The sequence below is a fragment of the Gracilinanus agilis genome, chromosome 4 (assembly GCF_016433145.1).
Source record: "Gracilinanus agilis isolate LMUSP501 chromosome 4, AgileGrace, whole genome shotgun sequence".
Taxonomy (NCBI): domain Eukaryota; kingdom Metazoa; phylum Chordata; class Mammalia; order Didelphimorphia; family Didelphidae; genus Gracilinanus; species Gracilinanus agilis.
The window spans coordinates 241,972,229-241,999,212 of NC_058133.1; the positions used below are offsets into that span (position 1 = coordinate 241,972,229).

The 26,984-nt window shown below is 36.5% G+C and overlaps 1 protein-coding gene across 1 annotated transcript in view; it reads left to right on the forward strand.

Annotated features, from left to right (window-relative positions):
• Nucleotides 1-26,428, forward strand: part of LOC123243821 (protoheme IX farnesyltransferase, mitochondrial) — a 116,997-nt gene extending 90,569 nt beyond the window's left edge. The window contains exons 6-7 of the mRNA XM_044671929.1: nt 2,172-2,404; nt 25,715-26,428. Of these exons, the coding sequence (XP_044527864.1) occupies nt 2,172-2,404; nt 25,715-26,100 (619 nt within the window). The 3' untranslated portion in view covers nt 26,101-26,428. The remainder of the gene's footprint in view (nt 1-2,171; nt 2,405-25,714) is intronic.
• Nucleotides 26,429-26,984: the final 556 nt, after the last annotated feature.

Sequence of the window (26,984 nt, forward strand, 5' to 3'; positions counted from 1 at the left end):
TTTTGTTGCTTTTACAGCTCAATAAATGCCTATAAGTTATCTGGAAAGAGGTCACTGTCCTACTGGTCTGCACAAGTAGCCTTCCTGCTCACTGGTGTCTTTAGGCTCTACTTTCCACTCTGGTACTACAACCCAGAACTAATAGATGACACAGATGCTAGCACAAGGATCCTTGGGATCTCTTTCTGACTAGATATGTAGTCCTGCTCTTGTTGATGGTTGCAGATTGTTATAGGTAGATTATAAGATAGCAATATTTTATATTATATACAATTAATATATAATATAATTATAAGATGGGAAGATAGGAAGCAGGCAGCCCAAAGCAAAAACCTTGGCTGGGTTTATGGACCTTCCAATATGTAATTCAGAGAGAGGTTTGAGTTGAGAGAATGAACTGGGATGTGCTAGAAGGAGGAGTGTGGAGCTGTTATCCAATCAGGTGAGTCTCTACAACCTATGGATTTTGGAATTTGTGAAGAAGATAGGCCATCAAACCAGATAGCCTAGGTTGAGCTAAGGTTACAAATCTGCAGTTGGTGGACAACTAGCAGATAGCCTCGAGCTCCCTAGTGCCTTACTAGATTTATTGGCTGAGTAAGGATTTGTTTCCTGTGTTCTGTATTCATCTAAGGATCAGCTTGGACCAATGTTGTGAGAATCCCAATCTCCCAGCCCTCTCCAGCTTCAGCTAGGGTTGCCTGCCTGTCATTACTTAGTGTAGCAGGGAAGCCAGCTGAATACTTACATTCTATTGACAGTTGGTACTTCTCTAGTAGTTAGACAAAACCTCACCCTCTTTCCCTACCTCAATAACATTAAACTTGTTTCATGTACTTCCTGTTGTTCTCCTCTATACCAATAGAACCCACAATAAGTTATTTTGTTATCCCTGTTTAGTTTGGTGAGCAGTTAAACTGCCAAGTGTCAGTTACCCAGCCTAGTAGTGTATATCTCTGTCATCACCCATTCCCCATGTCCCCTGTGTGGTTTATTTAGTGTATCCATTCATTCCTTTCCCTTGTGGGGTGTGGGTGTATTTCCAATTGTGTTTAATCCCTGTCTGGCCCCAGTCTGACCCACTTGCCTATTTCAAGATACAGCTGTTAACTCTTAAAACCATACCACACTTCCAGCCAGCTTCTATCCCAGTTTTCCATAGACCTCACTTTCTAAGTTCTTCTCACCTAGGCATGACTTGATGTGACTTATTGTTGTTTTTCCATGTAGAATTTGTATTATTGCATTTCTTTAAATTGTTGTAAAGATGTATGCTAAGAGAGCTCAGCAAAAATGCTGAATTCACTTTGCTATCTCTGCTTTGCTCCCAAGGTTTCTATTTCCTACAATGTACGAGACATAGAGCTATATCTTCTTTTTTTTAAACATTTATTAATATTCATTTTTAACATGGTTACATGATTCATGCTCCTACTTTCCCCTTCACTCCCCTCACTCCCCCCACCCATGGCCGATGCACATTTCCACTGGTTTTAACATGTGTCATTGATCAAGACCTACTTCCAAATTGTTGTTAGTTGCATTGGTGTGGTATTTTCGAGTCTACATCCCCAATCATGTCCACCTCAACCCATGCATTCAAGCAGTCCTTCCTCTGAATGTGGGTAGCATTCTTTACCATAAATCCCTCAGAGCTGTCCTGTGTCACTGCATTGCTGCTGGTACAGAAGTCCATTGCATTCGATTTTACCACAGTGTATCAGTCTCTGTGTATAGTGTTCTTCTGGCTCTGCTCCTTTCGCTCTGCATCAGTTCCTGGAGGTCTTTCCAGTTCACCTGGAATTCCTCTAGTTTATTATTCCTTTGAGCACAATAGTATTCCATCACCAGCATATACCACAATTTGTTCAGCCATTCCCCAATTGAAGGACATACCCTCCTTTTCCAGTTCTTTGCCACCATGAAAAGCACAGCTATAAATATTTTCGTACAAGTCTGTTTATTTATGATCTCTTTGGGGTATAAACCCAACAATAGTATGGCTGGATCAAAGGGCAGGCATTTTTTTATCACCCTTTGAGCATAAAAACTATATCTTCTTACAGTGTGAAGGAAAGATTACTTTAAATAAAAGGATAAATACTTCACTTCTTATAAAACACTAAGCAGTATGACTAACAATTTGATATTTCTTTTCTTTTCTCTTACAGTCCTCTGTTGGCTGTATCTTTTGCTACTTGCTGTGCTGTTCCAGGAATCGCACTTTTGACTTGGGGAGTCAATCCACTCACAGGAGTTCTGGGTGCTTTCAATATTTTCTTGTACACCTGCTGTTATACACCTATGAAAAGGATTAGTATTGCCAACACATGGGTGGGAGCCGTTGTTGGAGCCATCCCACCAGTCATGGGCTGGACTGCAGCTACAGGTAGCCTTGATGCTGGTGAGTAGCTAGTAACATAAACTCTTCTTTCTCTCAATAGACAATTGAAACAGATGCCAAGAAACGATATTTCTCTTCTATCCTGGTATTAGTACATACTAATGAAGTAAATATTTTTCCTGCAGCACTGAAAAATTGGAGCCTCCATATTCTTTACCAATGCTATTAACCATTGTGCTGCTGAAACACTTTAAACTAGGTAGAATTTGGAACCATGATGAAATTCTACATTTTCTGCCTCCATCCTTCAGGCTGAGATAAGTCCTCTTCCCCTTAGTTGAAGTATGGTAACTGAAAATAACAGTATTTTTTAGGGGAATGGGGAACTTTGTAGGGAATTAAAGGGAGACACACCAGTACTGCTGGGCAAAAGTAGCCCACAGCTGATTAGGGAGAGGTAACACAATAACACACTTAGCTGGGGGAAACAAACAGAAACAGAAATCAACAGAGCCAGGGAAATGGTTTAAATTAAGTGGGTTCTTGAAGACTGGGAAGGAGATTACCAGGAAGTTTTATAAAAAGGGTTGTTTAATGTTTAACAAGGACAGGGAAGGAGGTAAGAGGTAACTGTCAGAATGTTGGGTAAGGGGAATTGGCTTCACTAACACTAGGGCTGACAAGACAAAGGGATTTTGGAATCTCACGAAGCATGTCCCAGGGTGATATCCAGATGAAATCAGGTCACAGGAACACTTCAGGAAATAGCAAGTTAAATCTAATAAGCTAGGGAGTACAGGGCTTTCTGTAGTTGTCCACCAACAACAGGAAAAGCACCTACTCTACCTAGATCTTGATTGCAGATTGCTCAGTGATTCAAGCTTAGCTCTTCTTTTGAGATCCCAGATCAGTCCACAGGCTAGTTAGTTGAATAGTAGCTGCAGCCTCCAGCTTCTCCAGGGCAAAACTGTCTACTTTCTCCTAGTCTCTGAGGACAAGTCTCTTTCAACATTCTGGGTTTTGAATGTTCACAGCCTCAGCCAAGTTTTTGCTTGGACTGCTTCTTTACTCACTATAATAAGTCCTATCTATAAAGTAACAGAGTTGCTGTCAAGAGGGAACAGTTACAGAAGCCAGCAAGGCCAAACCTTTAATCTCAGGTCAGCCAGAATCAGTCATGCTGAGTGCATATCAAGGAGTGGTGCTTTCATGCAATCAAAAGGTGTTATTTCAGAAGGTCGCTATTTTCTTTTTGTTGTTGTTAACAATATTTTTCCCAATTCCAAGTAAAAATTTTTATGGTTCATTTCCTAAAATTTTGAATTCCAAATTTTTTCCTTTCCTTCCTTCCTCCTTCCCTCTTTCCCTCCCTCTCTCCCTCCCTCCCTCTTGGCCTCCTCTCTGAGACAGTAAGCAGTTTGATATAAGTTATACATATGCAGTCTTGCAAAACATATTTCCATATTGGTCATGCTGTGGGAGAAGATTCATAGTCCAAAAAAAACAACCCATGAAGAAAATAAAGTAAAAAATAGTATACTTCTATCTACATAGAGACTCCATCAGCCCTCCATCAGTTCTTTCTTTAACAATGGATAGCATTTTTTGTCATGAGTCCTTTGGAATTGTCTCAGATCATTGGATTGCATCATCATGCAATATTGCTGTTACTGATCCAGGTTCTACTCGCTTTACTTTGCATCAGTTTTCATTTAAGCCTTTTCTGATTTTTTTCCTGAAATTATCCTACTCATCATTTCTTTATAGCACAATAATATTTGATAATCCCTCAATTACTAATTCTTTGCCTCTACCAAAAGAGCTGCTGTAAATATTTAAACAGATAGGTCCTTTTGTCTTTTTTGTGATCTCTTTGGTATATGAATAATAGTGGTTTTGTTGGGTCAAAGATTATGAATAATTTTATAGCCCTTTGGGCATACTTTCAAATAGTTCTCCAGAACACTTAGTGTTCACATCTCTACCAACAGTACATTAGTGTACATTTTTAGTGCAGTTTTATCAATTTTCCCACATCCCTTATGACATTTACCATTTTCCTTTTCTGTCATATTAGTCATTCTGATAGGTGTGAGTTGATACCTTAAAGTTGTTTATTGTGATTTAAAGCATTTTTTCTTATGATTATTGCTAGCTTTGGTTTCTTCCTATAAAAATGCCTTTGACTGTTTATCAATTGGGAAATAGGTTATATTCTTAAAAATTTATAAATATAAAATTCTCATCATTTGAGAAATAAGGTCTTTATTAGAGGTACATGCTGTAAATAATTTTTCACAAGGTTTCTACTAATCTTGGTTTAGCATTAGTTTTGTTTGTGCAAAAACTTTTTTTAATGTAATATAATGAAAATTATCCATTGAACATCTCATAATGTTCTTCATCTCTTGCTTTGTCATAAATTCTTTTATTCATGGATCTGACAGGTAAACTAGTCCATCTTCTCCCTAATTTGCTCATGGTATCTTCCTTTGTCTCTAAATCATGCACATATTTTGACCTTATCTTGGGATACTATGTGAGATGTGAGTCTATATACTTAGTTCCTGCTGTACTGTTTTCCAGTTTTTCAAGTAGTAAATTTGAATTCTTATCTAAAATGCTTGGATCTATCAAACACTTATTTACTATAGTTATTTACTACTCTATATTTTTGTGTGGAGTGGAATTCTGGGGAAGTTTGTACCCCCAGAAATCACTCTAATGAGCAAACAGAAGATTTGATAACATGCTGGCAGAGAAAAGCTGCTTTATTCAGAGAAAACAGTGGACAGTAGGGAAAGGGAGGGGGAGAGAAGGGGATGGGAAGGAAAAGGGATTCTGCCCACACAAGAGGCTTGCTCAGAGCAAAAATGTCCTCTCTCCTTCTAGGCACAATGACAGACTTTTATAATAATCCTGATGCAAGATTCTCCTCCTCCTCTCTGTCCAATCCCACAGAAGGGGGTGGTTGTGACATTTATAGATTTGAACATGTGATTTTCAACATTGTGTACCCCTAAAGACCACCATGATCCAGAAAAACCCGTGACTATCATGGGGTTCCTAGGCTGGGACCAAAATGATACTATTGAAACTTACTGAACTTTGCCTCCTTCAGCTTATCTTATGGGCTTTCTTTCTTCCCAGGGTACAGATAAACTCTTCTCAAGGTTTGAAAATAGGTTAGAAAAACTAGAAGTGTTATGGGGGGGGGGGGAGTTTTAGTCTAAAGAATACTAACACTAAGGGGTCTTGAGAATTAGAATTACAAGCCAAATGAATCTCATCCCACACATTACGTACCTAATAATTCAGGTTATTTGCTATTTTCAACAGCATGTTAGTGGCAACTGAAAAGATATGTGTTGAGGGTAGTCCAAGTTTAGGGTTTTGAAAAAGTTTATTAGCAAGAGGGCAAGGAGGACTTTTAAGGTAGAAGACAATATAAAATTAAACTTGCATGCTACAATATCAAGATTTTGAAGAAAGGAAGGTAAAACCAGAGAAAAGGCTATAAACTGGGAAATCAGTAAAGGTTAGTATGACTAAAAGTCACAGTAAAGATGAAGACTTGAGAAGGATAAGGCATAGAGAATGATAGAAAAACAGGAAATTATGGTTAGAAGTAGGAATTTCAGAGTTTTGGTTCATGGATGTGGAACATTTGTGGGAAATCATTAAAATCAGTATAATCATCTTTAAATGTATTGGAAGTAGAACGAAGAGTACAGGTCATGAGCATAGAGGCAGGCAGTGATCTGGTAGGCCAGTGTGTGTGAGAAAGTATCAAGATGTATATTGAAATCAAAAAATCTTGGGTTGGAGAGGAAGACCATGAACCAGAGTGCAAATAAACTTGGAGGGAAATATATAGTGGAGAACCACTATAAGAAATTGAATTGGATAGTAAGTCTGGATAGAGCAGATTTGGAGATAAAATGAACCTTAAAAGTTTCTACTTTATTCTAACTCCATTTTACAAATTAGGAAATTACTTCTTGAAGCAATTAAGTTGAGCAGTCATACTACTAGTCAATGTCTGAATCAGGATTTGGACCTAGATCTTCTAGGACTTTTTACACTTAACATTGACCCTTGAAGGAAAAGTTGAAAGTAGCAATGAATAACAAGGACTATACCTGTTCTTTAATCTTTGTGTATTGAGAGGCATGAGAAAGTGAATATCCAACCCTGCAGCTTAGGATAGCCTTCTGGAGGAAGCTAAGTTTCTGTGATCACAAGAATATAGAATGTGAAGGGGAAAGCAACAATAGAATAAGGACATAATGGAAGAGGAGGGCAGAATAGGAAAGGAACCCACAACAGTAAAAGAATGGAATCAGATAATAAGTCTGCCTTAGTTTAAATGTTGATTGAATTATCATAACCCTCCCATCCACAAGAGGCACCTGGAAGAGGAGGAGATCCAATCATGAGTCATTTGGGGCCAGAGGGCAGTGTGACTTTAGTTTCTGGACCCTAACTGTTTATGAAATGGTAGATTCAATCTCCCTCCCTGTCCAGGAAATTAGAGAAGGTCCCAGCTTCCAAGTAGGAATGGAGTGAAATGGTAAAGTCCAGTCCTGATATCTTTCATCTGGAATCAGTTACCCTCCCTTTTTTTTAGTGGGGCAATCCTTCTCCTGGTATCCCTCTGTCTTCATGATCTTTCAGAGGTCACCAGTATAAAGATGATATTAGAAATTAAGTCTTGTTACATTAGTTTAGAGATAAGAAGTAGAGAAGCTGACATACTAGTAAATTTTGCATTCGATTCCTAGATGTGATAGATAATTAGTGTCTTGTGGAGCTTTTTCTACCGAAGGTTGCTCCCCATACTATAGTTCAGTGACAAATGTTTTTCACTATTGGGTTGACTTCTTAAGTAGAAAAGCACCATAGGTAAGAAATCTGGCCATTTAAGATGACTTTCTGTGCACAGCTTCCTGATCATCAATATCAGAGATTGATTAGTGTGTTCAATGGCTCCTGGTGACTGAGGTAGATAGATAGACTGAACATAGATGTCTTTTGATTCCTAACACCTGGTATACTTGCTTTAGAGTAGAGTTTGCAAAGTGGCTACCAGAGTCAGATGAAATGACTGTTGGAATAGAGAATCTTGGAATTATCTCCCTCAGTAGCACCTTTGCCACAAAAACTGCATCATTTCTCTTGGCTGGGAATGCCTCTGGACATTTTATTAGTTTATCCACTATCATGAGTATGTACCTATAGTTTTGACATCTTGGCATCGTGACATAATCTATTCTCAAGCATTCAAACGGTGTGAAAGCTAATGGTTTTCCTCCATAGGCTTTGGTCTTAATTATGGCTTTGTTATATTGTTGGCACACTGTACAACTTTCACACACACGTTTGGCTTGTCGTCACTCCTAAAGCGATCCAGCTCTTGCACTATTCCTAAAACTCCATAGTGGTCTTTCCTATGTATGGCTGCACAAGCAGTGTGGTGCAGTAATTTCAGCAAAAATGGTTTTCCAGAGATAGACATCTATACTCCATTTACTAGATTGGCTCCAAGATTTTCCTGCCAATATTTCACTTCCCTTGGTGAGTAAGTTGTAGCAATTCATCTTTATCTACCAAGGATAAGTGGTCCAAATCTAGCTGCAAATTTTGCATTGATGTCTGCTCTGTAATTGCCTAGCTGTACTGGTCCCATTAGCTTCTGATGTGCTCGGCAGTGAATGATGGACAATTTCAGTGCTAAATGTATGGTCCGTAACAATTCACTTATCAGTTTCCCATATGCTATTGCTTTCCCATTTGAATTTATGAACCCTCTTTTTTTTCCAGATTTTCTCTGATGCATGTACAATACCAAAGGTATATTTAGAATCCATAAAAATATTCACGACTTGGCCTTCAGCAATCTGGAGAGCCTGTATCAAGGCAAAAATTTCTGCACCTTGAGTTGAGATGTTTGACCCAAGTGCTGCATACCATAGTGTTTCATTCTGGATTGTGACTGCTGCTCCTGAAACTCTTTGCCCATTGTGTTGGTAGCTTGAGCCATCACAGAAGAGTGTTAGGTTGGCTCCGACCATGGGAGTATTGGACAGATCCGCTCTGGTCTTTTGGACCATCTCAAGTGTGTCACTACAACTGTGAAGGCTATCCCCTTGTTTGTTTTAAATTCAGGGAAATGTTTAGCAGACTCCCTATGGACATGTGGGAGACTTTGAAACTATATTTCCCATGATTCCTCATGGCAAACAGGAAGTATGATGATGTAAGAGAGGGGATAAGTCTTCTGGGTCAGGAGGAAGTCACCCTCTTAGCTACCAGGCGCGGGGAGATATGAAAGGTAAAAATGGCTGAGGCAATGTGAATTCTTACAGGTGCTTGGTCTAATGATTTTATCCCTATCAGCATGGCTTTAATTAAAATACTAATTTCTATTATTATATCAGTCTTTATCATTTTTAATCGTAACACCCTTTTAGTGGTAATTCAGGGATGAGAATTTTTGGATTAACGGTTTTGCATCTATGGAAAGTCAAGTTCTTGTTTGTTAGTAAAATTGCTTGGTACTGGGAGAGACATTGCGATGTAAAGGCTTACAGATTTGCTTTCCTCAGCATGATTTCAAGTTGGTGCTGGGAATACAATCTTAGCTCCCCTCCCAGGACTAGCTTAGAACTTTTTCTAACCATCAGAACTGCAGTAGCAATAATCTTTAAACAGGAAACCATTCCTTGCATAACTGGATCAAGTGTTGAACTGTAGTAGGCTATGGGTCTTAATTTGCTTCCTAAGTATTGTGTGAGCACTGCACAGGCGATTCCTTTATCCTCATGGATAAACAGATGAAATGTTTTGTTATGGTCAGGAATGCCTAATGCAGGAGAAGATAGAATTGCTCTCTTTAACTTTTCAATGGCATTCTTGTGTTCTTTTGTCAGCTTCAGTGGTTCTTTGGTGTCTTTCCTGGTTAACTCTGTTAGAGGTTTTGATATCAGAGAAAAACCAGGGATCCACTGCCTACAGTAGCTGCTCATGCCAGTTATTGCTCTTAAATGCTTTTTTGGTCTTAGGTAAGCTGAGTCTTTGTATGTCTTTGATATACTTAAGATATACTGAAGAGAACTTCTTGGATATGGTTCTAGTTCCATTTTGCAAATCCCCAAAACTCAATTTTATCTTTAACCCAATAGACTTTATTTTTGGATATTTTATGTCCTCTCTTATACAGTTCTTCTACAAGATGAATGCTGTCTCTTTGACAGATATCCCCAGTTGGTGATATTAGCAGGATGTCATCTACATAATGCACCAATTTGCTGGCAGTGAATGATATGGGTTCAAGATCTTTTTGTAATATTTGGCAGAATATACTCCCACTATTTATGAACCCCTGTGGAAGACGCTTCCATAGTAGGGTTTTATTTTCCCACGTAAAAGCAAATAATTTTTGGCTTTCCTTGTGGACTGGGATACTGAAATATGCACTAGAGAGATCAATAACCATGTGCCATTTTGAATTGGGTGTAATTTCTGCAATTATTTGTGATGGACTTGGAACCACAGCATGTATTTATTTCATGTATGCATTTATTGCCCTAAGATCTTGTACCATTCTCTACTGGGTGTTCCCATCAGCATCCAACTTTGCCTTCTTTATTGGCAAGACAGGAGTATTAAAATCTGAAAATCCATATACCAATATGCCTTGATCTAGTAGGCTTTGCACAATTGGTCTTATTCCTGTCACTGCCTCTTTGCTTTATTTAAATTGAGGAATCCTAAGTGGTGGCATTCCTTCTTTTACTTTAATCTTCACTGGCTTAGCGGATAGGATCCTACCCACATCTGATGAGTAACTAACCCAGACCCCTTTGGGTAGTGTATCTGGAATCTTATAGATGGTATCTTGATCCAGTACTAAGATTGTGTGATCTTTTGCTATCCTATCTAAGCACTTGGGATGATGTTTCAATGACCTTTTAGGGAGATGCAAGTATATTTCACCACTTGGCTTGCAGTAGATTGTTTTAGCTAATTTACATAGGATATCTCTGCCTATGAGATTGTTTGGGCATGATGGTAAGAACAAGAATTGATGGTCGAATTCTATGGGACCCAACTTTACCATTTTTGGTTGAAATTTTGGTGCAGTTTGGGGTATGCCTGATGCTCCTATAATTATGACTGATCCAAGCATCTCACAGTCTCTAGGGAGATTCTTTAAACAACTTATATCTGCCCCAGTATCAGTTATCCCATTGATGTATTCATCATTGATTTGAATCATGATTAATGGTTCATTAGTACTGTTATTTTGCAAAGGTAATATCTGTCTGTGTTCTTTTAGTAGCAGTGTAGTAATGGTTTCTGAATCTAATGCTTCTCTGTTAGGAGATATACTGTAGCCTGGTGATAATCTACTTCCAGTAAAATGGATGCCCCCATGTGCACTTCCTGTTGGACGTCCAATTCTGCCCCTCCCCCTTGCTGTTGGGTTTCTGTGCCTAGAATGGAAAATGGCTTCTCTTGGACTACTGTTTGAGATCTATCAGTTTTTCCCTCCACCCTAGGGCTTTGTAAGTTTCCTTTCATGGTTCCAGGAAAAGAATTAGGTCTATTTTCCTTCCCTTTCACCAGGACTTGAGGTTTCAGCCCTGTGTGTGAGGTATTTTTGAAGTTGTAGATCTCCATGGGCAAGCCTGTCCCTTCCAGCCTCAGTTTCAAACTGTCAGCCATTTAAAAAACTTTTTCTCTTGCTGGCCATTTTGAAACTAAGGGACTCACTACATTGTTTCTAGGCTTGAAACTTTCAGCCTCGGGGTTCAAGCAGAAATGTATCTCTCTTGCTATTGTTATAATGCCTTCCAAGTTGGAGTTTTGAGTCTGAAACATTGTTTCTTTCCCATCCTCCATTTTGGTATCAGGGTCAATCTTACATTTTTCTCTTTGGCAAAGCACTGCTCCCGGGGCTTGGTAATGTTACCAATTCTTTCCCCTAGGCTTCTCACATTGTCTAGCATAGCTTTTGATTGGCCATCTGCAACTCAGGAAGATGAATCCTCCTGACTTTAGGCCCAGCACTCTGTGTACTGGTCCACTTGGACCTTAGAGCAGGCCTGTGTCAGCATATATGGCACATTATCAGCTATGAACCAGTTTGAACAATAGCAACATACTAAAGGCAAGGATATAACTGTTCCAGTATAATTTTTATTTGATCTCTATCTGATAGAATTAACTTTGCAAACTAGACACTTCCACCAAGAAAACTCTTGGTATCCTAAAGAAGTTACTGACCTCCCTAAACAATTTTAGGTCCCTCTTGTTATAGGAAATTAGAAAGTATGAATTGAGAAAAAAGCTGAGCATAAATCTACTACAGTGAAATATCTTGCCTGACTTGAAATGGAAGAAATTATAGTAGCTGGACTTGGTACAAAAGGATGAGGTTTGATGAGATAATCATTAACTATTCTCAAATTCTGAATAAAAATCTATATATAGGTTTGCCATTCTCATCCAATTTTGTTTTTTTTGATTGAAACAATCAGTTTTTTGATTGGAAGAAGAATTAGAAGATTGGAAAAGATTGGTCTTATACCCTTGCATAGTACTCAGATCTGGGGCTTGAGCACCTTGACAACAAGCATTCTGATACCTATTTACATTATTCTGTCTATAATTATTACCATTATTATTCCAATTATTTCTGTAACCATTATTATTATTATATCTATTGTAATTATTGTTCCTATTGAGCTGCCTATTAAATTGTCCTCCGTACCTGCATTCCCACAATAAATGACCAATTGTGTTGCATAGGAAAAACCTTTGGGGACCTGATCTTCTGTCCCGAGGCTGTTATTCTCTAGGCTGCACAGATCTAAGAGCAGCTACTGCCTTTACTTCATTTATTTTGCTGTCTTTTGCTCTATTATTAGCATCCTTCAGCTGTTTTTCAAGTTCTAAACGATTGCATCTTTGTCATCCATTACCTTTTCTCTATCAGCAGCATACACATACGTAGCTTTACATTTTAATTCTTCCAGTGACACCCAACTCCCAATCTGGACAAAATTCTTTAAAGAATTTTCCTCATTGCCTTACATACATTGTTGACAAAAATTCTCTTTATATGGGCTATGGTCTCCTCATCTAGAACATCTAAACCTAAGTGAATTTCTGCAGCTTCCATTATTCTGTCTAAAAATCCTACTGGTGTTTCATCTGGATTTTGTTTGACCATCTCAAACTTTGACCAGGCATTTAGTCTATGAGAATGCCTTTCCCTGACTTCAATGATTGATTTCCTTACCTGTTTTAACATGCTGTAATTAGTCACAGAGTTTAAATCTACTTTATCATAATCCTCAGGCCATGGAGTCAAGCCTAGACTGTTTCTTGTCTCTTCAAGAAACTCATTTCTCTCTCTTTTGGTCAATAATTCCTCCACAGGAGTAAAAAAAATCAGCATGATCTGGATTGAACATTTTAACTGCACGTTTGAACTCTTTTATTACCTTGGCAGGTTTATCAAAAAAAATAAGGAGTTCTACACTTAATTGCATTGATTTCTGCTGAGGAGAATTACTTGTGTGATTTTAAATGCAATACTCCTTCCACTGATAACTAAGAAATATCCCTAAGAGGAAATAAATTTATTGGTTTACCATTACTATTTAATTCTGTTGTTTCCCTTTCTAGTCTAGACTGTCCCTTATCTTTTTCATTAGTTTTTTTGTTGTTGTTTTTTTGTTTGTTTGTTTTTTTAAACCCTTAACTTCTGTGTATTGACTTATAGGTGGAAGAGTGGTAAGGGTAGGCAATGGGGGTCAAGTGACTTGCCCAGGGTCACAGCTGGGAAGTGTCTGAGGCCGGATTTGAACCTAGGACCTCCTGTCTCTAGGCCTGGCTCTCAATCCCCTGAGCTACCCAGCTGCCCCCTTTTTCATTAATTTTTGTCCTTTGCTACATCATTTTCCTTTAAGCCAAATTCATTAAAACCATTAGATGTCATCCCAGATTGAAAACATAACTATTGTGTCAATTTTGGCTTGCATAATTAACAACATCTGTTTCAATTCTGAATCTCTGCAAAGCCATCTTAAAATAACCTTAAATACACCACCAATCCTAAATAACAACCATCTGATCTTATACAATACAAAGAAAGACAATACCAACAACAGCATTTATGCATATATAGTTTGCACAGTTATTCCCGTAATAGGTTTAAGATATTCAAAATCTAGAAACATATAACAACATTTTGGGAAAAGAATAAATAGTCCATAGGGAATGTACATCAAACAGTCATTTAAAAAATAAAAAACAGTATTTAATATGTCCCCTGCTATTATATTCTTCTAATAATGTGTAGTGTAGTGTTATATTGGTGGTATTAACAGACACTTTGAATCTTATAAAAGTTCTATGAAAAAAAGAGAAAAAAATTATGAAACCATGTGCTACTAGATGTATTTAAATTATGATTTAAAAATTAAAATCCCTCCACAGTGTCCATGTGTTTAAATGTTCCAGTTCAGCACCTGGACAGCTCCCAGCTGCTCACTTTGCCAGATGGAATTTTCTGTCTCCTAGTTGACTGTCAGTCAGTGAAACACAGTATAACTCCCCCTTGAAAGCTATTATCCTTAGCCCAAATCTATATATACAACCTATCTGGGGTGCCAACTTTAAAAACAAATATATGGGGGAGTTTGGTAGAATGAGTATAAATGAGATATACATAAAATATCAATAGGGTATCTAACTGGGTTCTTAATTGATGGTGATGGGCCAAATCACCACATTTGGCTAAGGATGTTCAAGGAGAGGCTATTAGGTAACATAACATGGTTTATTTAACAAACAAGGACAGGTAAGGAAGGGAGTGGGATTAACTAACCACACTAAAAAATCCCCTAGCTACCTAACTCAAGGCTAACCAGAGTTCCTCTAAAGATATTTAAATAAAGGAAAACTGGAAGGTGAACAGGTCCAGCTGAACAGATTGGGGTCTCACGTCTGTGTCCTCAAACAGGGGTCCTCCAGGAATCCAGTTGTTAATAGCCAGTAAAACCCAATTTGGAGAGGGAGTAAGGATTTTGACACCAGTGTCCACCACTGTATGTCTCACCTATCACTCAACCAAACTCCAGCCAGTGACTCTTGTTGGTTGTTGATTTCACTAAGCCAGGATACACAGAGAAGATCCAGATATTCCCATCCAAGGGAAAGTCCAGGGAGTAACTGACACTTTGCCTCTCCCAAAGTTCTGGAATCTTTTTTTCCTGCCTGTCAGTCACCTTCTCTTTGCTAATTTCCTGTAACACTCTAAACCTGTTAACAAAAGTTGTTCTTGAAGTAATATATTCTTTATTTATTGGGGACATGGTACTCTAGGATGTGGGTTAAAAATTGCTGGTCTTTAAATATTTTGAAAAGTCAGAACAATTATGCATTAGAAAGCTAAATTCTTCTTTCTAGCTCTAATTTAGTATGAATCAATTTGGAAGATACACTTAGAAGAAAAGCACCATCATCATCTTCTCATTGATTATTATCCTTGGATTAAGAATTAGAAAATGTCAGAGTTCTAAGCTTTTTCAAAATAATGCAGGAAATATCACAAGCTAAAGACTTTCCCATGTGAATATTATGAATACTGAATAAAAGAACACAAAATTCTGGGCTTTTTTCATTGTTTTAATATAATATTTTATTTTTCTCCTAAATACATCTAATAGGGGGCAGCTGGGTAGCTCAGTGGATTGAGAGCCAGGCCTAGGGATGGGAGGTCCTAGGTTCAAATCTGGCCTCAGACACTTCCCAGCTGTGTGACCCTGGGCAAGTCACTTGACCCCCATTGCCCACCCTTACCACTCTTCTGCCTTGAAGCCAATACATAGAAGTTAAGGGTTTAAAAAAAACAAATACATCTAATAACAGTTTTTAACATTCTTCTCCCAAAATTTTGAGTTCAAGTTTTTTACTGCCCCCCCTCCTCCCCTCCACATCCCTGACATGGCAAGCAGTGTGTGATCATGCAAAACATATTCCCATATTGTTTGTGCTGTGGAAAAAAACTCTTACAAAATAAAAACAAAAACCATTTTTTAAAAAGAAGAAAAATATAGCATGCTTGGATCTGCATTCAGACTCCATCAGTTCTTTCTCTGTTAGTAAATAGCATTTTTCATCATGAGTCCTTTGGAATTGGCCTATATCAGTGAAAGGCAAACTTTTTAAAGAGAGGGCCAAAGGAAAGGAAATATTCTTCTGTCAGTCTGTTTCTAAGGCAGTTCTTTCAAAGTTTCATTGTATTGTATCCTACTCATTGTATTCGTCAAATTAGGAATAATGTCACGCAGCCAGATAGAACATTTTAGGGGGCCGCATCTGGCCTACAGGCCGTACATAGTTCGTCCATCACTGGCCTATATCAATCCATTGCTAAGATAGCAAAGCTGTTCATAGATGATCATTGTATAATATTACTGTTATTGTGTACAATGTTCCCCTGGGTCTGCTCACTTCACTTTACATCAGTTTATGTAGGTTTTGCTAGGTTTTTCTGAAATCATACTGCCCATCATTTCTTAAAGCATAGTATTCCAAATTGTTCTCCAAAATCATTGGATCAGTTCACAACTACACCAACTTTATTTAGTGTTCAATTTTCCCAAATCCCTTCTAACATTTATCATTTTTCATTTTTTATATTAACCAATTTGATAGGTATGAAGTGGTACCTCAAAACTGGTTTAGTTTGCATTTCTCTTGTCAGTAGTGATTTAGAACATTTTTTTATAAAACTATAGATAGTTTGATTTTTTTGTCTGAAAAGAACTTGTTACATCCTTTGACCATTTGTCAATTAGGGAAGAACTTTTATTATTATAAATTTACTTCAGTTCTCTATATATTTTAGAAATGAAGCCTCTTTTAGATAAACTATCTTTAAGAAATTTTCCTCCAGCTTTCTGCTTCCCTTGTAATCTTGATTACATTTGTTTTGTTTGTGCATAAATTTATTAATTCAATATAAATTATCCATTTTACATCTTATAATATTCTCCATCTCATTTGTTCATAAATTTGTTCATTAAATTTGTTCATAAATATGACAGGTAAACTATTACATGCTTCAATAATTTGGTTATAGCATTACCCTTTATATCTAAATCATGTATTCATTTTGACCTTATGTTGAAATGTGCTGTGAGAGCTTGGTTTCTAACTAGTTTCTACCATACCTGGGTATATCAAACACTAGATTACTATGGTAATAGTATAGTATTTACTACTATACATTTTGTACCTAAACTATTCCTCTGATCCACCATTCAATTTCTTAGCCAATACCAGATTGTTTTGATGATTGCCACTTTATAGCACAGTCTGAAATCTGGTGTGACTAAGCCTTCCTGTGTTTCTTCATTAGTTCCCTTGATATTCTTGACCTTTTGTTCTATTTTTCTATCTCTATAAAATAATTTTTTGGTAGTTTGATTGGTATGGCACTGAATAAGTAAATTAATTTAGGTAGAATTGTCATATGGCTCAGCCTACTCATGAGCAATTAACATTTTTCCAGTTGTTTAGCTCTGACATTATTTGTATTCCTGTAATTCCTGGGTTTGTCTTGGCAGGTAGACTCCCAGTTATTTTATGTTGTCTATAGTTATTTTAAATGGAATTTCTCTTTCTATCTCTTATTGCTTGACTTTGTTTGTAATATATAATACAAATGATGATGATTTCTTTGGGCTTACTTTTTAGCTTGCCATTTTGCTAAACATATTATTTCAACCACTTTTTTCATTGATTTTCTAAGTTCTTAGTATACTATCATATCATCTGCAAAGAGTGATAATTTAATTGCCTATTCTAATTAATTCAGTTTCTTTTCTCTTCTTATATTCCTAAAGCAAACATTTTTAGTAAAATATTGAATAATAGTGGTCATAATTTGTATCCTTGCTTCACCCCTAATCTTATTGGGGAAGCTTATCTCCATTATAGATAATGCTTGCTGATAGTTTTGGAGAGTTACTACTTATTTTTTTTTTTATTGTAAACCCTTAACTTCTGTGTAGTGACTTATAGGTGGAAGAGTGGTAAGGGTAGGCAATGGGGGTCAAGTGACTTGCCTAGGGTCACACAGCTGGGAAGTGTCTGAGGCCGGATTTGAACCTAGGACCTCCCGTCTCTAGGCCTGGCTATCAATCCACTGAGCTACCCAGCTGCCCCCAGTTACTACTTATTTTAAGGAAAGTTCCATCTAATCTTATGCTCATGTTTTTTTTTCCTGTTTCTTTTTTTTTTATTTAGAATATTTTTCCATGGTTATATGATTCATGGCTCCCTGTCCCCTTCCTTCTCCCCTCCTGGAGTTGACAAGCAATTCCACTGGGTTATACATATATCATTGTTCAAAACCTATTTCCATGTTATTCATATTTGCAGTAGAATGATCTTTTAACATCAAAACCCTAATCATATCCCTATCAAACTACGGGATCAATCATGTTTTTCTTCTGCGTTTCTGCTCCCACAGTTCTTTCTCTGGATGTGGATAGTGTTCTTTCTCATAAGTTCCTCTAGATTGTCCTGGGTCAGTGCATTGGTGCTAGTAGAAAATCTATTACATTCAGTTGTGCCATAATGTATCAGTTTGTGTCAAATGTTCTGGTTCTGCTCCTTTCACTCTGCATCAATTCTTGGAGGTCGTTCCAGTTCACATGGGATTCCTCCAGTTCATTATTAATTTCAGCACAATAATATTCCATCACCATCATATACTACAACTTATTGAATCATTCCCCAATTGATGGACATCCTCTCATTTTCCAATTTTTTTTTGCCACCACAAAGAGAGCAGCTATAAATATGTTTGTACAAGTCTTTTTCCTTATTATCTGTTTGGGGCACAAACCCAGCAGTGGTATGGCTGGGTCAAAGGGTAGGCAGTCTTTTTTTTTTTTTTTTTTTTTTTTTTTTTTTTTTTTTTAACCCTTAACTTCTGTGTATTGGCTCCTTGGTGGAAGAGTGGTAAGGGTGGGCAATGGAGGTCAAGTGACTTGCCCAGGGTCACGCAGCTGGGAAGTGTCTGAGGCCGGATTTGAACCTAGGACCTCCCGTCTCTAGGCCTGACTCTCAATCCACTGAGCTTCCCAGCTGCCCCGGTAGGCAGTCTTTTAAAGCCCTTTGGGCATAGTTCCAAATTGTCCACTAGAATGGTTGGACCAATTCACAACTCCACTAGCAGTGTATTAGTGTCCTGATTTTTATGCTCATGTTTTTAATAGGAATAGGTGTTGCATTTTGTCAAAACCTTTTTCTCCATCTTTTAAGATAATCATATGATTTTTGTTGATTTTGTTATTAATATAGTCGATTATACTGTAGTTTTCCTAATATTAAAATAGTAATTAGGGCAACTGGGTAGCTCAGTGGAGTGAGAGTCAGGCCTAGAGACAGGAGGTCCTAGGTTCAAACCCGGCCTCAGCCACTTCCCAGCTGTGTGACCCTGGGCAAGTCACTTGACCCCCATTGCCCACCCTTACCACTCTTCTGCCTTGAAGCCAATACATAGAAGTTAAGGGTTTAAAAAAAATAGTAATTAAAATTCCTAATATTCCTAAAATTAAAATACCAGCCCTGAATTCCTGGTATAAATACCACCTGGACATAGTGTATGATCTTTTGTGATATATTTCTATAGTTGAGTATTTTCTGTAGTCTAGTAGGGCTAGTATTTTATTTAAAAGTTTTGCATCAATTTTCATTAGGGAAAGTGGTCTATAGTTTTCTTTCTCTATAGTTTTTGGTCTTCCTGGTTCAAATATTAGCACCATATTTGTCATAAAAGGAATTTGGTAGAATTCTTTCTTTACCTGTTTTCCCAAATAGTTTATATAGTTTTGGAATTAGTTGTTCTTTAAGTACTTAATAGAATTCACTTGTGAATACATCTGACCCTAGAGTGTTTGGGGGTTTTTTTTTTTAAAGGAAGTTCATTGATAGCTATTCATTTTCTTTTTCTAAAATGGAATTGCTTGAATAGATTATATTTCCTCATATTAGTCTAGGCAGCTTATATTTGTGTAACTAGTCATCCATTTTGCTTAGATTGTTAGATTCATCAGCATATAATTGGACAAAATAGCTAATAATTGCTTTAATTTCTCTTCATTGGTGCTGTGGTTCACCCTTTTCATTTTTTTTTTAATCCTTCTGTCTTGGAATCAATACTCTGTATTGATTCCAAGACAGAAGAGCAGTCAGGGCTAAACAAATGAGGTTAAGTGACTGAGGCCAGATTTGAATCCAGGATCTTCTGTTCTCTATGCCTGGCTCTCAATTCATTGAGCCATCTAGTTGTCTCCTCATTTTTGATACTGATAATCTATTTTTCTTCTTTCTTTTCATTAAATTAACCAGTGGCCTAGCAATTTTATTGATTTGTTGTTTTTTTGTTTGTTTTAATAAAACCAATTCTTAGTCTTATTTATTAGTTCAGTGGTAACTTTACTAATATCTCCTTTGATTTTTAGGATTTTCAATTTAGACTTTTAATTAGAGATTTTTAATTTGTTCTTTTTTTAGTTTTTTCTAGTTACATGCCCAGTTCATTGCTCTGCTTTCTCTCCATTTTATTGATGTAAGCATTTAGAGATAAATTTTTTCCCCTAAGTACTGCCTGTGCCAAGTCACCTAAATTTTGGTATGTTGTTTTTTATGAAATGCTTTTTCTTCATTGAATTTTTGAGCCTCTTTTATCATTTGACTTACTCTGTTTTTTTAAGATGTTATTTTCTTATGTATTTTTTTTCCTCCTTTACCCCACTCTTGACTCTTTTTTACATCATTTTCATTTCTTCTCCCCAGTTTTCTTCTGCTTTTCTTATTTGGTTTTTAAAATCTTTTTTGACCTCTTCCATAGCCTGAGACCAATTCCCATTTTTCTTTCTCCTTTTTCTTGTAGTTGCTTTGCTCATCTTCTTTTGAGTTTGTGCCTTGTTCTCCTTGTCACAATAATAATTTTCTAACATTCAGGTTTTTTGGTTATTTTTTTTTGATGTTTGCTTATTTTTTTTTACTTTTATTTTTATATTAACATTGGGCTCTGTTCCCAGAGTGGAGTGAGCACTCTCCTAAATTTAGACTTTTTTTGTGCTGTTACCTTCAGAGCTAGTTCTGGGAATCTGCAGTTTCAGTTTTTCCAAAGTGGTATGATGTATGGAGAGATGTGGTGAATCTTCTCATTGCCTGTGCTCTGGTGATTGACCACAATCACTCTTTTCTCCCCTGGAACCCAGGTCTATCTCTAGGACTCTGACTCAGAACCTTGTATGAGATACACAACAGTGTCTTCCATCTGCAAAGGGTTGCCTATAATCTCCTTGTGACCAGTTTTCTGAACCACTTATCCCCTGATAGCTCTAGAAACCATCTTCTACTACTTATTCAGTATCCCTTAAGACCTGCTGTTGGCTTGCACCAGTGTTGTAGACTGTAGCCTACCTTGTGCTAAGACTTCTACCTCACTGTGAACTTCTGCTAGGGCTCATAACCTTGAGGAGTAGTTGTAGAGGTGCTATTAGTTCAGGCAAGGTCTTGGGGCCCAATTGTTGGTTCGGGCCTGACTTCTGAATCTCAAATAGTAGGGGAAGTGGTGGTCTTGCTACTGACTTGTGCAGGGGCTTCTCATCGCAGCCTTACTTCAGGCTGTGTTCATCTCTCACCCCAGTGCAACAGATCTTTCCTGCCTACCCTCCAAGTCATCTTCAGCAGGAAGATTGCCTCACCCTATCCCTTTGTTGGCTTTGCCACTCCAGTATACATTTTAAAGTGTTATTTTCAGGTTGTTTGATGGAGATTTTGAGAGTGGTTAGGGTTTCTATCTTCTGCTGTCATGGTTCAATCACTTTTTATAGATGATGTCTTGGTCAACAGCGAGAATCCTAACAAATCAACTAGAAATTTAATTGAAACAGTTGATAACTTCAACCAAATAGCAAGATATCAAAATAAACACATAAGTCATCAACTTTTCAATATATTCCCAACAAACACAGCAGAAAGAGACAGGAATAGAAATTCCATATAAAATAATTACAGAATAACACAGAACATCTGGGAGTTGACTGTATGGATACAATAAGACACTCTGGATTTATACAAAAATAAAAAGTATACTTAAGTAATTGGAGAGAGATTTATTGCTTGTAGTTTCCATGCCATGCCAACCAAATTACCAAAGGCTTTATGGAACTAAAAACAATAATAACATTCATCTGGAACAATAAAAAAATCAGTTCTTAGAAGAGAAATCATATAACACAGGTAAGTATGAAGGGGTTGAGCAGTACCAGACTATACACCAATAGTCATCAAATCAACTGTGAAGGACTAAACTATTATCAGGAAAGCAATGTTCCAATATAATCCTAATCCTAAATGACTCATGATAAATTTTTTTAAATTTCCTTCATGAGTGTTTTGCATATGTAATATGTGTCTTCAGTCACAATAACAATATAATCTATGAATAGTCTTAGTTATTGTCTGGAGGAGTAGAGAAGGGAGGGAGAGAATTTGAATCTTAAAATGTCAGAAAACATTTGTCAAAAATATATTAATTGGAAAAAATGAAATTCTATTAAAAAAACAAAATTTTAAAAATAGTCAGGAAAACTATTTGGTACTAGTTCAAATAAAAAAGTCTTCCAGTGAAGCAGATTAGGTACACAACATATAAAAAGCAAAAACTATATTGGCATAGTATTTGATAACTCAAAGACCTCAAACTACTAGGATCACTTTGACAAAAACTGAAGGGGGAAATGGGAAGCAGTGTAACTAATTAAAAAGCTTCAATGGAGACATGAGCTAGCTATAAAAAGAAATATAAGAAAATTCAAAAAAGAGAGGGGCAAATCTTTGCAACAAATTTCTCTGATAAAGTCTGATATCAAGATATATACATAATTATTTCTAATATAGAGCCACTACCAATATATTAAAGGATAGGAACAGGCAATTCTCAAAGAATGAAATACAAATTGTCAACAGCCTTATGAAAAAGGTTCCAAAACAATAGCAAGAGAAATTCAGGTTAAAGCAATTAAGGTTCTACTTTATCCCCATCAGTTTGGCAAAAATGACAAAAAATGAAAATGACAGATTTAAGAAGTGAGATGTAAGGATAGGAACATTCATGCCCTAATGATAGAACTTTGAATGGGTCCAGCCATTCTATAAAACAGTATGTAACTATATCCTTAGTGTAGTAAGTCACTTAACTGTGCATATTTGTTGACCTAACAACATCCCTATTAAGTTTATACTAAAGAGAGATCAAAGAAAGAGGAAAAGAACTCATGTGCAAAAAATATCTTTAGAAGAACTTAGTATAGCAAGAATTTGGAGAATTGCAGTAGAGTGCTCATCAAACAGAGGTAAATATATTGTGTCATAAGAAATGACAAGAGATGATTTCATAGAATCCTTACACTTGTTTGAATTAATAAAGATTGGAGAGGCCAGAACCAGAAAAATAGTTTCTATATGGATAACAATGGCAGACTAAAGCAACTTAAGAACTGAGGTCCTCCAAGACCTATGATGAAATAAGTTACCCACCTCTTGAAAGAGTGGTGTTAAAACAAAAATGCACAAAGAGATCATTTAGACATGGTCATTGTGGACTTGTTTTGCTTTTACTGTGCTTACCTGTTAAAAAGTTTGTTTTATAATTGAATAAAGTAGAGGCTGACAGTGATGCCCAAAAAGGATTGAAGAAAAGTTTGTTTGTTTTTTTCAAGAGAAAAGTGCCATCAATATTTATATGTATGTGTATGCAGTGTTATATTATGTATATTAAATGTATATATATTATATGCATATAATATGTATATATATCTCTTATAAATATAAGAGAATAGAAGGAATATCAGAAGGAAACAATAAGTAGCACATTTTATAAAATAATATTTTGCATTTTTTGGAAATTTTAAAAAGCAAATTGTATAGAATGGACTTAAATTTTTATTTTTATATTTTTATATTTGACATTGTATATAGAAATGTTATTTTTTGTTTTTAAGTTCAGAAAAAAGTTTTAATACAGAAAATTAAAAAGTGCTTTTAACAAATTGAAAACATAAGATAAATCTTTACATCTCAAGCTGTCATCCTGTATATTTCCTCCCTTCTCAACCACACTTCTATATTGGTTGCCTTTACCTCCTCTCTAATTATTTCCCAATACTAATAATTTATTAATTAATAATAATAAAATAAAAATAATTTCCCTTCCACATCTCAGAGATTAGAGTATAACACCCCTGCATTCTGGAAAATCCACATAAAGTTTTTTGGCTTTTTTACTTATTTTAACTTTAAAAAAGAAATTATATATGTTTATGGTAGTAAAAGATAAAATGTTGCTGTTATATAGTACCATATGTATATTTTCTGTGTTTCTGTTTCTACACCTTTCTGGCTTCTTTTGACCTTCGTGTGTCATCTGCAGCTTCCACAAAGCTTCTCAAAAATTCTCACTTAATTTCTTCTGCCAATCCACAATATATTAAAACCATGATAAGAAAAGATGTTATAATTATTGTTTGTAACCACTTCATAGAGAACTTAAAACTCCTTACTCTTCAAAGTTACCAGTGATGCTTTTGACAGTAATGACTACTCTCTCTTCCTGGATACTCTCTTTTTTTTTTTCATTTTTGGGTCATCTCTCCTAGTAGCCTGACTCAGTGAGATAATTTCCCCCTTTCTTCATGTTATTTAAATGCTTTCAGGTCAAAGACACAGAAGTCAGAAATGGAATAGATTTCAGGGGAAAATAGCAAGTAGGTCCTCTTAGTTTAAGTGTATAATATATGAAATATCTTTCATATTTCATATGCGAAATAAATCTGAAAAGTTAAATCTGGAACCAGACTGTGAATGTTTACATACCCAGTAGCTTGTTTATGTTTTGTCCTAAAAGATAGCTAGACCTGTGTTTTAAATGACAAATGATTTTTTTTAACATGGAAAGATTTACATGAAATTCTAAAGAGTGAAATGAGCAGAACCAAGAGAACATTATAAACGGCAATAGAAATATTGTTTGAAAAATGATTTGTGTATGTCCACTTCAGAGAAAGAACTGATAAATGGAAAGAAAGAAGACACAATTTTATATATACATGTCTTTTTGTTAAATGATGCCTTCTCTCATGGGAGAAGGAGATAAAGGGAGGGAATTACCTAGGTGTTTTAAGTTAACAAAATTTAATTCTAAAAAATTAAAAATGACAAAATAAAGAAATAATAACAATAATATCATTTGTATTATACCTTCATCAGACCCTGTGCTAAGTAAATATTTCTCATTCAATCTTCACAACAGTACTGGAAGGTAGGTTCTATTATTATCCCCATTTTACCATTGAGAAAACCAAAGCAAACAAAGTTAAGTGATTTGCCCAAGTACACATTTTTTTTTTTTTTTTTTTATCCTGGGACTCCATTCTAGGAGCATAGGGCCACAACAAGTAGGCAATGGGTCACGCAGTCACTCAGGGTCACCCAGCTGGGAAGTGTCTGAGCCCGGATTTGAACCTAGGACCTTTCGTCTCTAGGCTTGCCTCTCAATCCACTGAGCTAGCCCAGCTGCCCCTACTTTAGGTTGCAGTTTCTATAGCAGATGTAGTTTTTTTTTACAGGGTGGGGTTGCTAGCCCCACGCCCAACCCTCCTCCTTTTTCATCCAGGCTAGGGATCGTCCTTAGCCCACGAGTGGTAAGGGTGGGCGACAGGGGTCAAGTGACTTGCCCACGGTCACACAGCTGGAAGTGACCGAGGCCGGACTTGAACCTAGGACCTCCAGTCTCTAGGCCTGGCTCTCAATCCACTGAGCCACCCAGCTGCCCCTGCCCAAGTACACATAGCAAAGCCATATTTGAACTCAGGTCTTTTGGACTTAGTCTAGCATTCCTATATTATTCAGCTGCCTCACATGACTTCATGTGAAATATAATGCAAATGAAGAAAACAGAACAAAATTAAAACATATTAAAAAAGATATATATACTGAGACACACATACATGAGAAAAGCAAAACCATAAGATTCACACACATATGTATAATGTATGTGTGTCTGTACAGATATAGGAATGGACAAGAATAAACAATGAATGGAAAGTGATAGAAGCAGGAAATAAAGAGTCAGTGTTAAAATACATATGTTGATACTTTTTTTTTTACATTATTTAGATTTAAGTTTGTTTTGTGACCTTTGTGTTCACACACAAAAAATGAACTATTCTTAATGAATGTTTTCATTCCTTTAACTTAAAACAGGAGCATTACTACTTGGTGGAATCCTCTACTCCTGGCAGTTTCCTCATTTCAATGCTCTAAGTTGGAACCTTCGAGAAGATTATTCCCGGGGAGGCTACTGTATGATGTCTGTCACTCATCCTGCTATGTGCAAACGAGTGGCCTTACGCTACTGCCTGGCTTTATTTGGACTGTCAGTGATGGCCCCCATGTTAAAAGTCACCACATGGACCTTTCCCATCATCTCCTTCCCAATCAACTTATATATTTCTTACCTTGGTTTTCGGTTCTACAAGGATTCAGACCGCGTCAGCTCTAGGAAACTGTTTTTCTGTAGCCTCTGGCATTTACCATTACTCTTGCTCCTTATGCTCACCTGTAAGCAATCATTTGTTGGGGGGAAATGAGAAATGGGAACTTAAGAACTGAAATCAAATAACTTGGCTAGAAAATGCATTTTTGCAGTCAGTCAATATTCAGTAACAAAGTATAGTTGATATTAAAAATAATCTTCAGTGCTTATAAATGATGCCATAGGAATATATACATGTCTTTGTACATATTTTCATATATACATATGTCTTGAAAACTATTTTGCTCTCTTTTTTTCATTTTGCATTATTTCAAGATATTTCTGTATATGTGGTATACAGGCTTTATAAATACATTGTGGAGATAGTAATCAAAAAATTTCCTTTGGGGAATTGTTCAGATTAAAGATTTTGTATTTTAAAAGAACATCTTTCTTTTGCCCTGTGCAGCAGATAATAAGATAAATTTAAAATGACATCTCCATTTTACATGTCTTTCTCTAAAATATGTGTGTGTGTGTGTGTGTGTGTGTGTGTGTGTGTGTGTGTGTGTGTGTGTGTGTGTGTATTCTCTCTTTCCCTTTCTAGCCCTTTTAGTCATCTTTTCCTTTTAAAAAAAATTTTATCAATACCCACCTGGTTGATGAATAGTGAGAACTAGACTCTAATTCAGTTTTTCAGGCTCTAAGTCCCTATCAGATCCTGGTAACTTTTCCCTATGGCAGAACAAAAGAATTTCAGCCCCTTTTTTAATCTGGAAATAAACCAAAGGCCTTACTCTTTGATTGTTCCCTCTGTCTTATAAAAAACAAACAAATCTATCAAACACTAATGAAAAAAGAGATGAGTTTATCTGTGACATAGAATATTGCACCAGTAGTTTTTCTTGGACATTTCAGATAGAACTGCCTCTCCCCACTCTGTACATTATTAGCATTTCAAAAATTTTGTTGAAGATAAAGGCTTAAGATAGTGCCTCT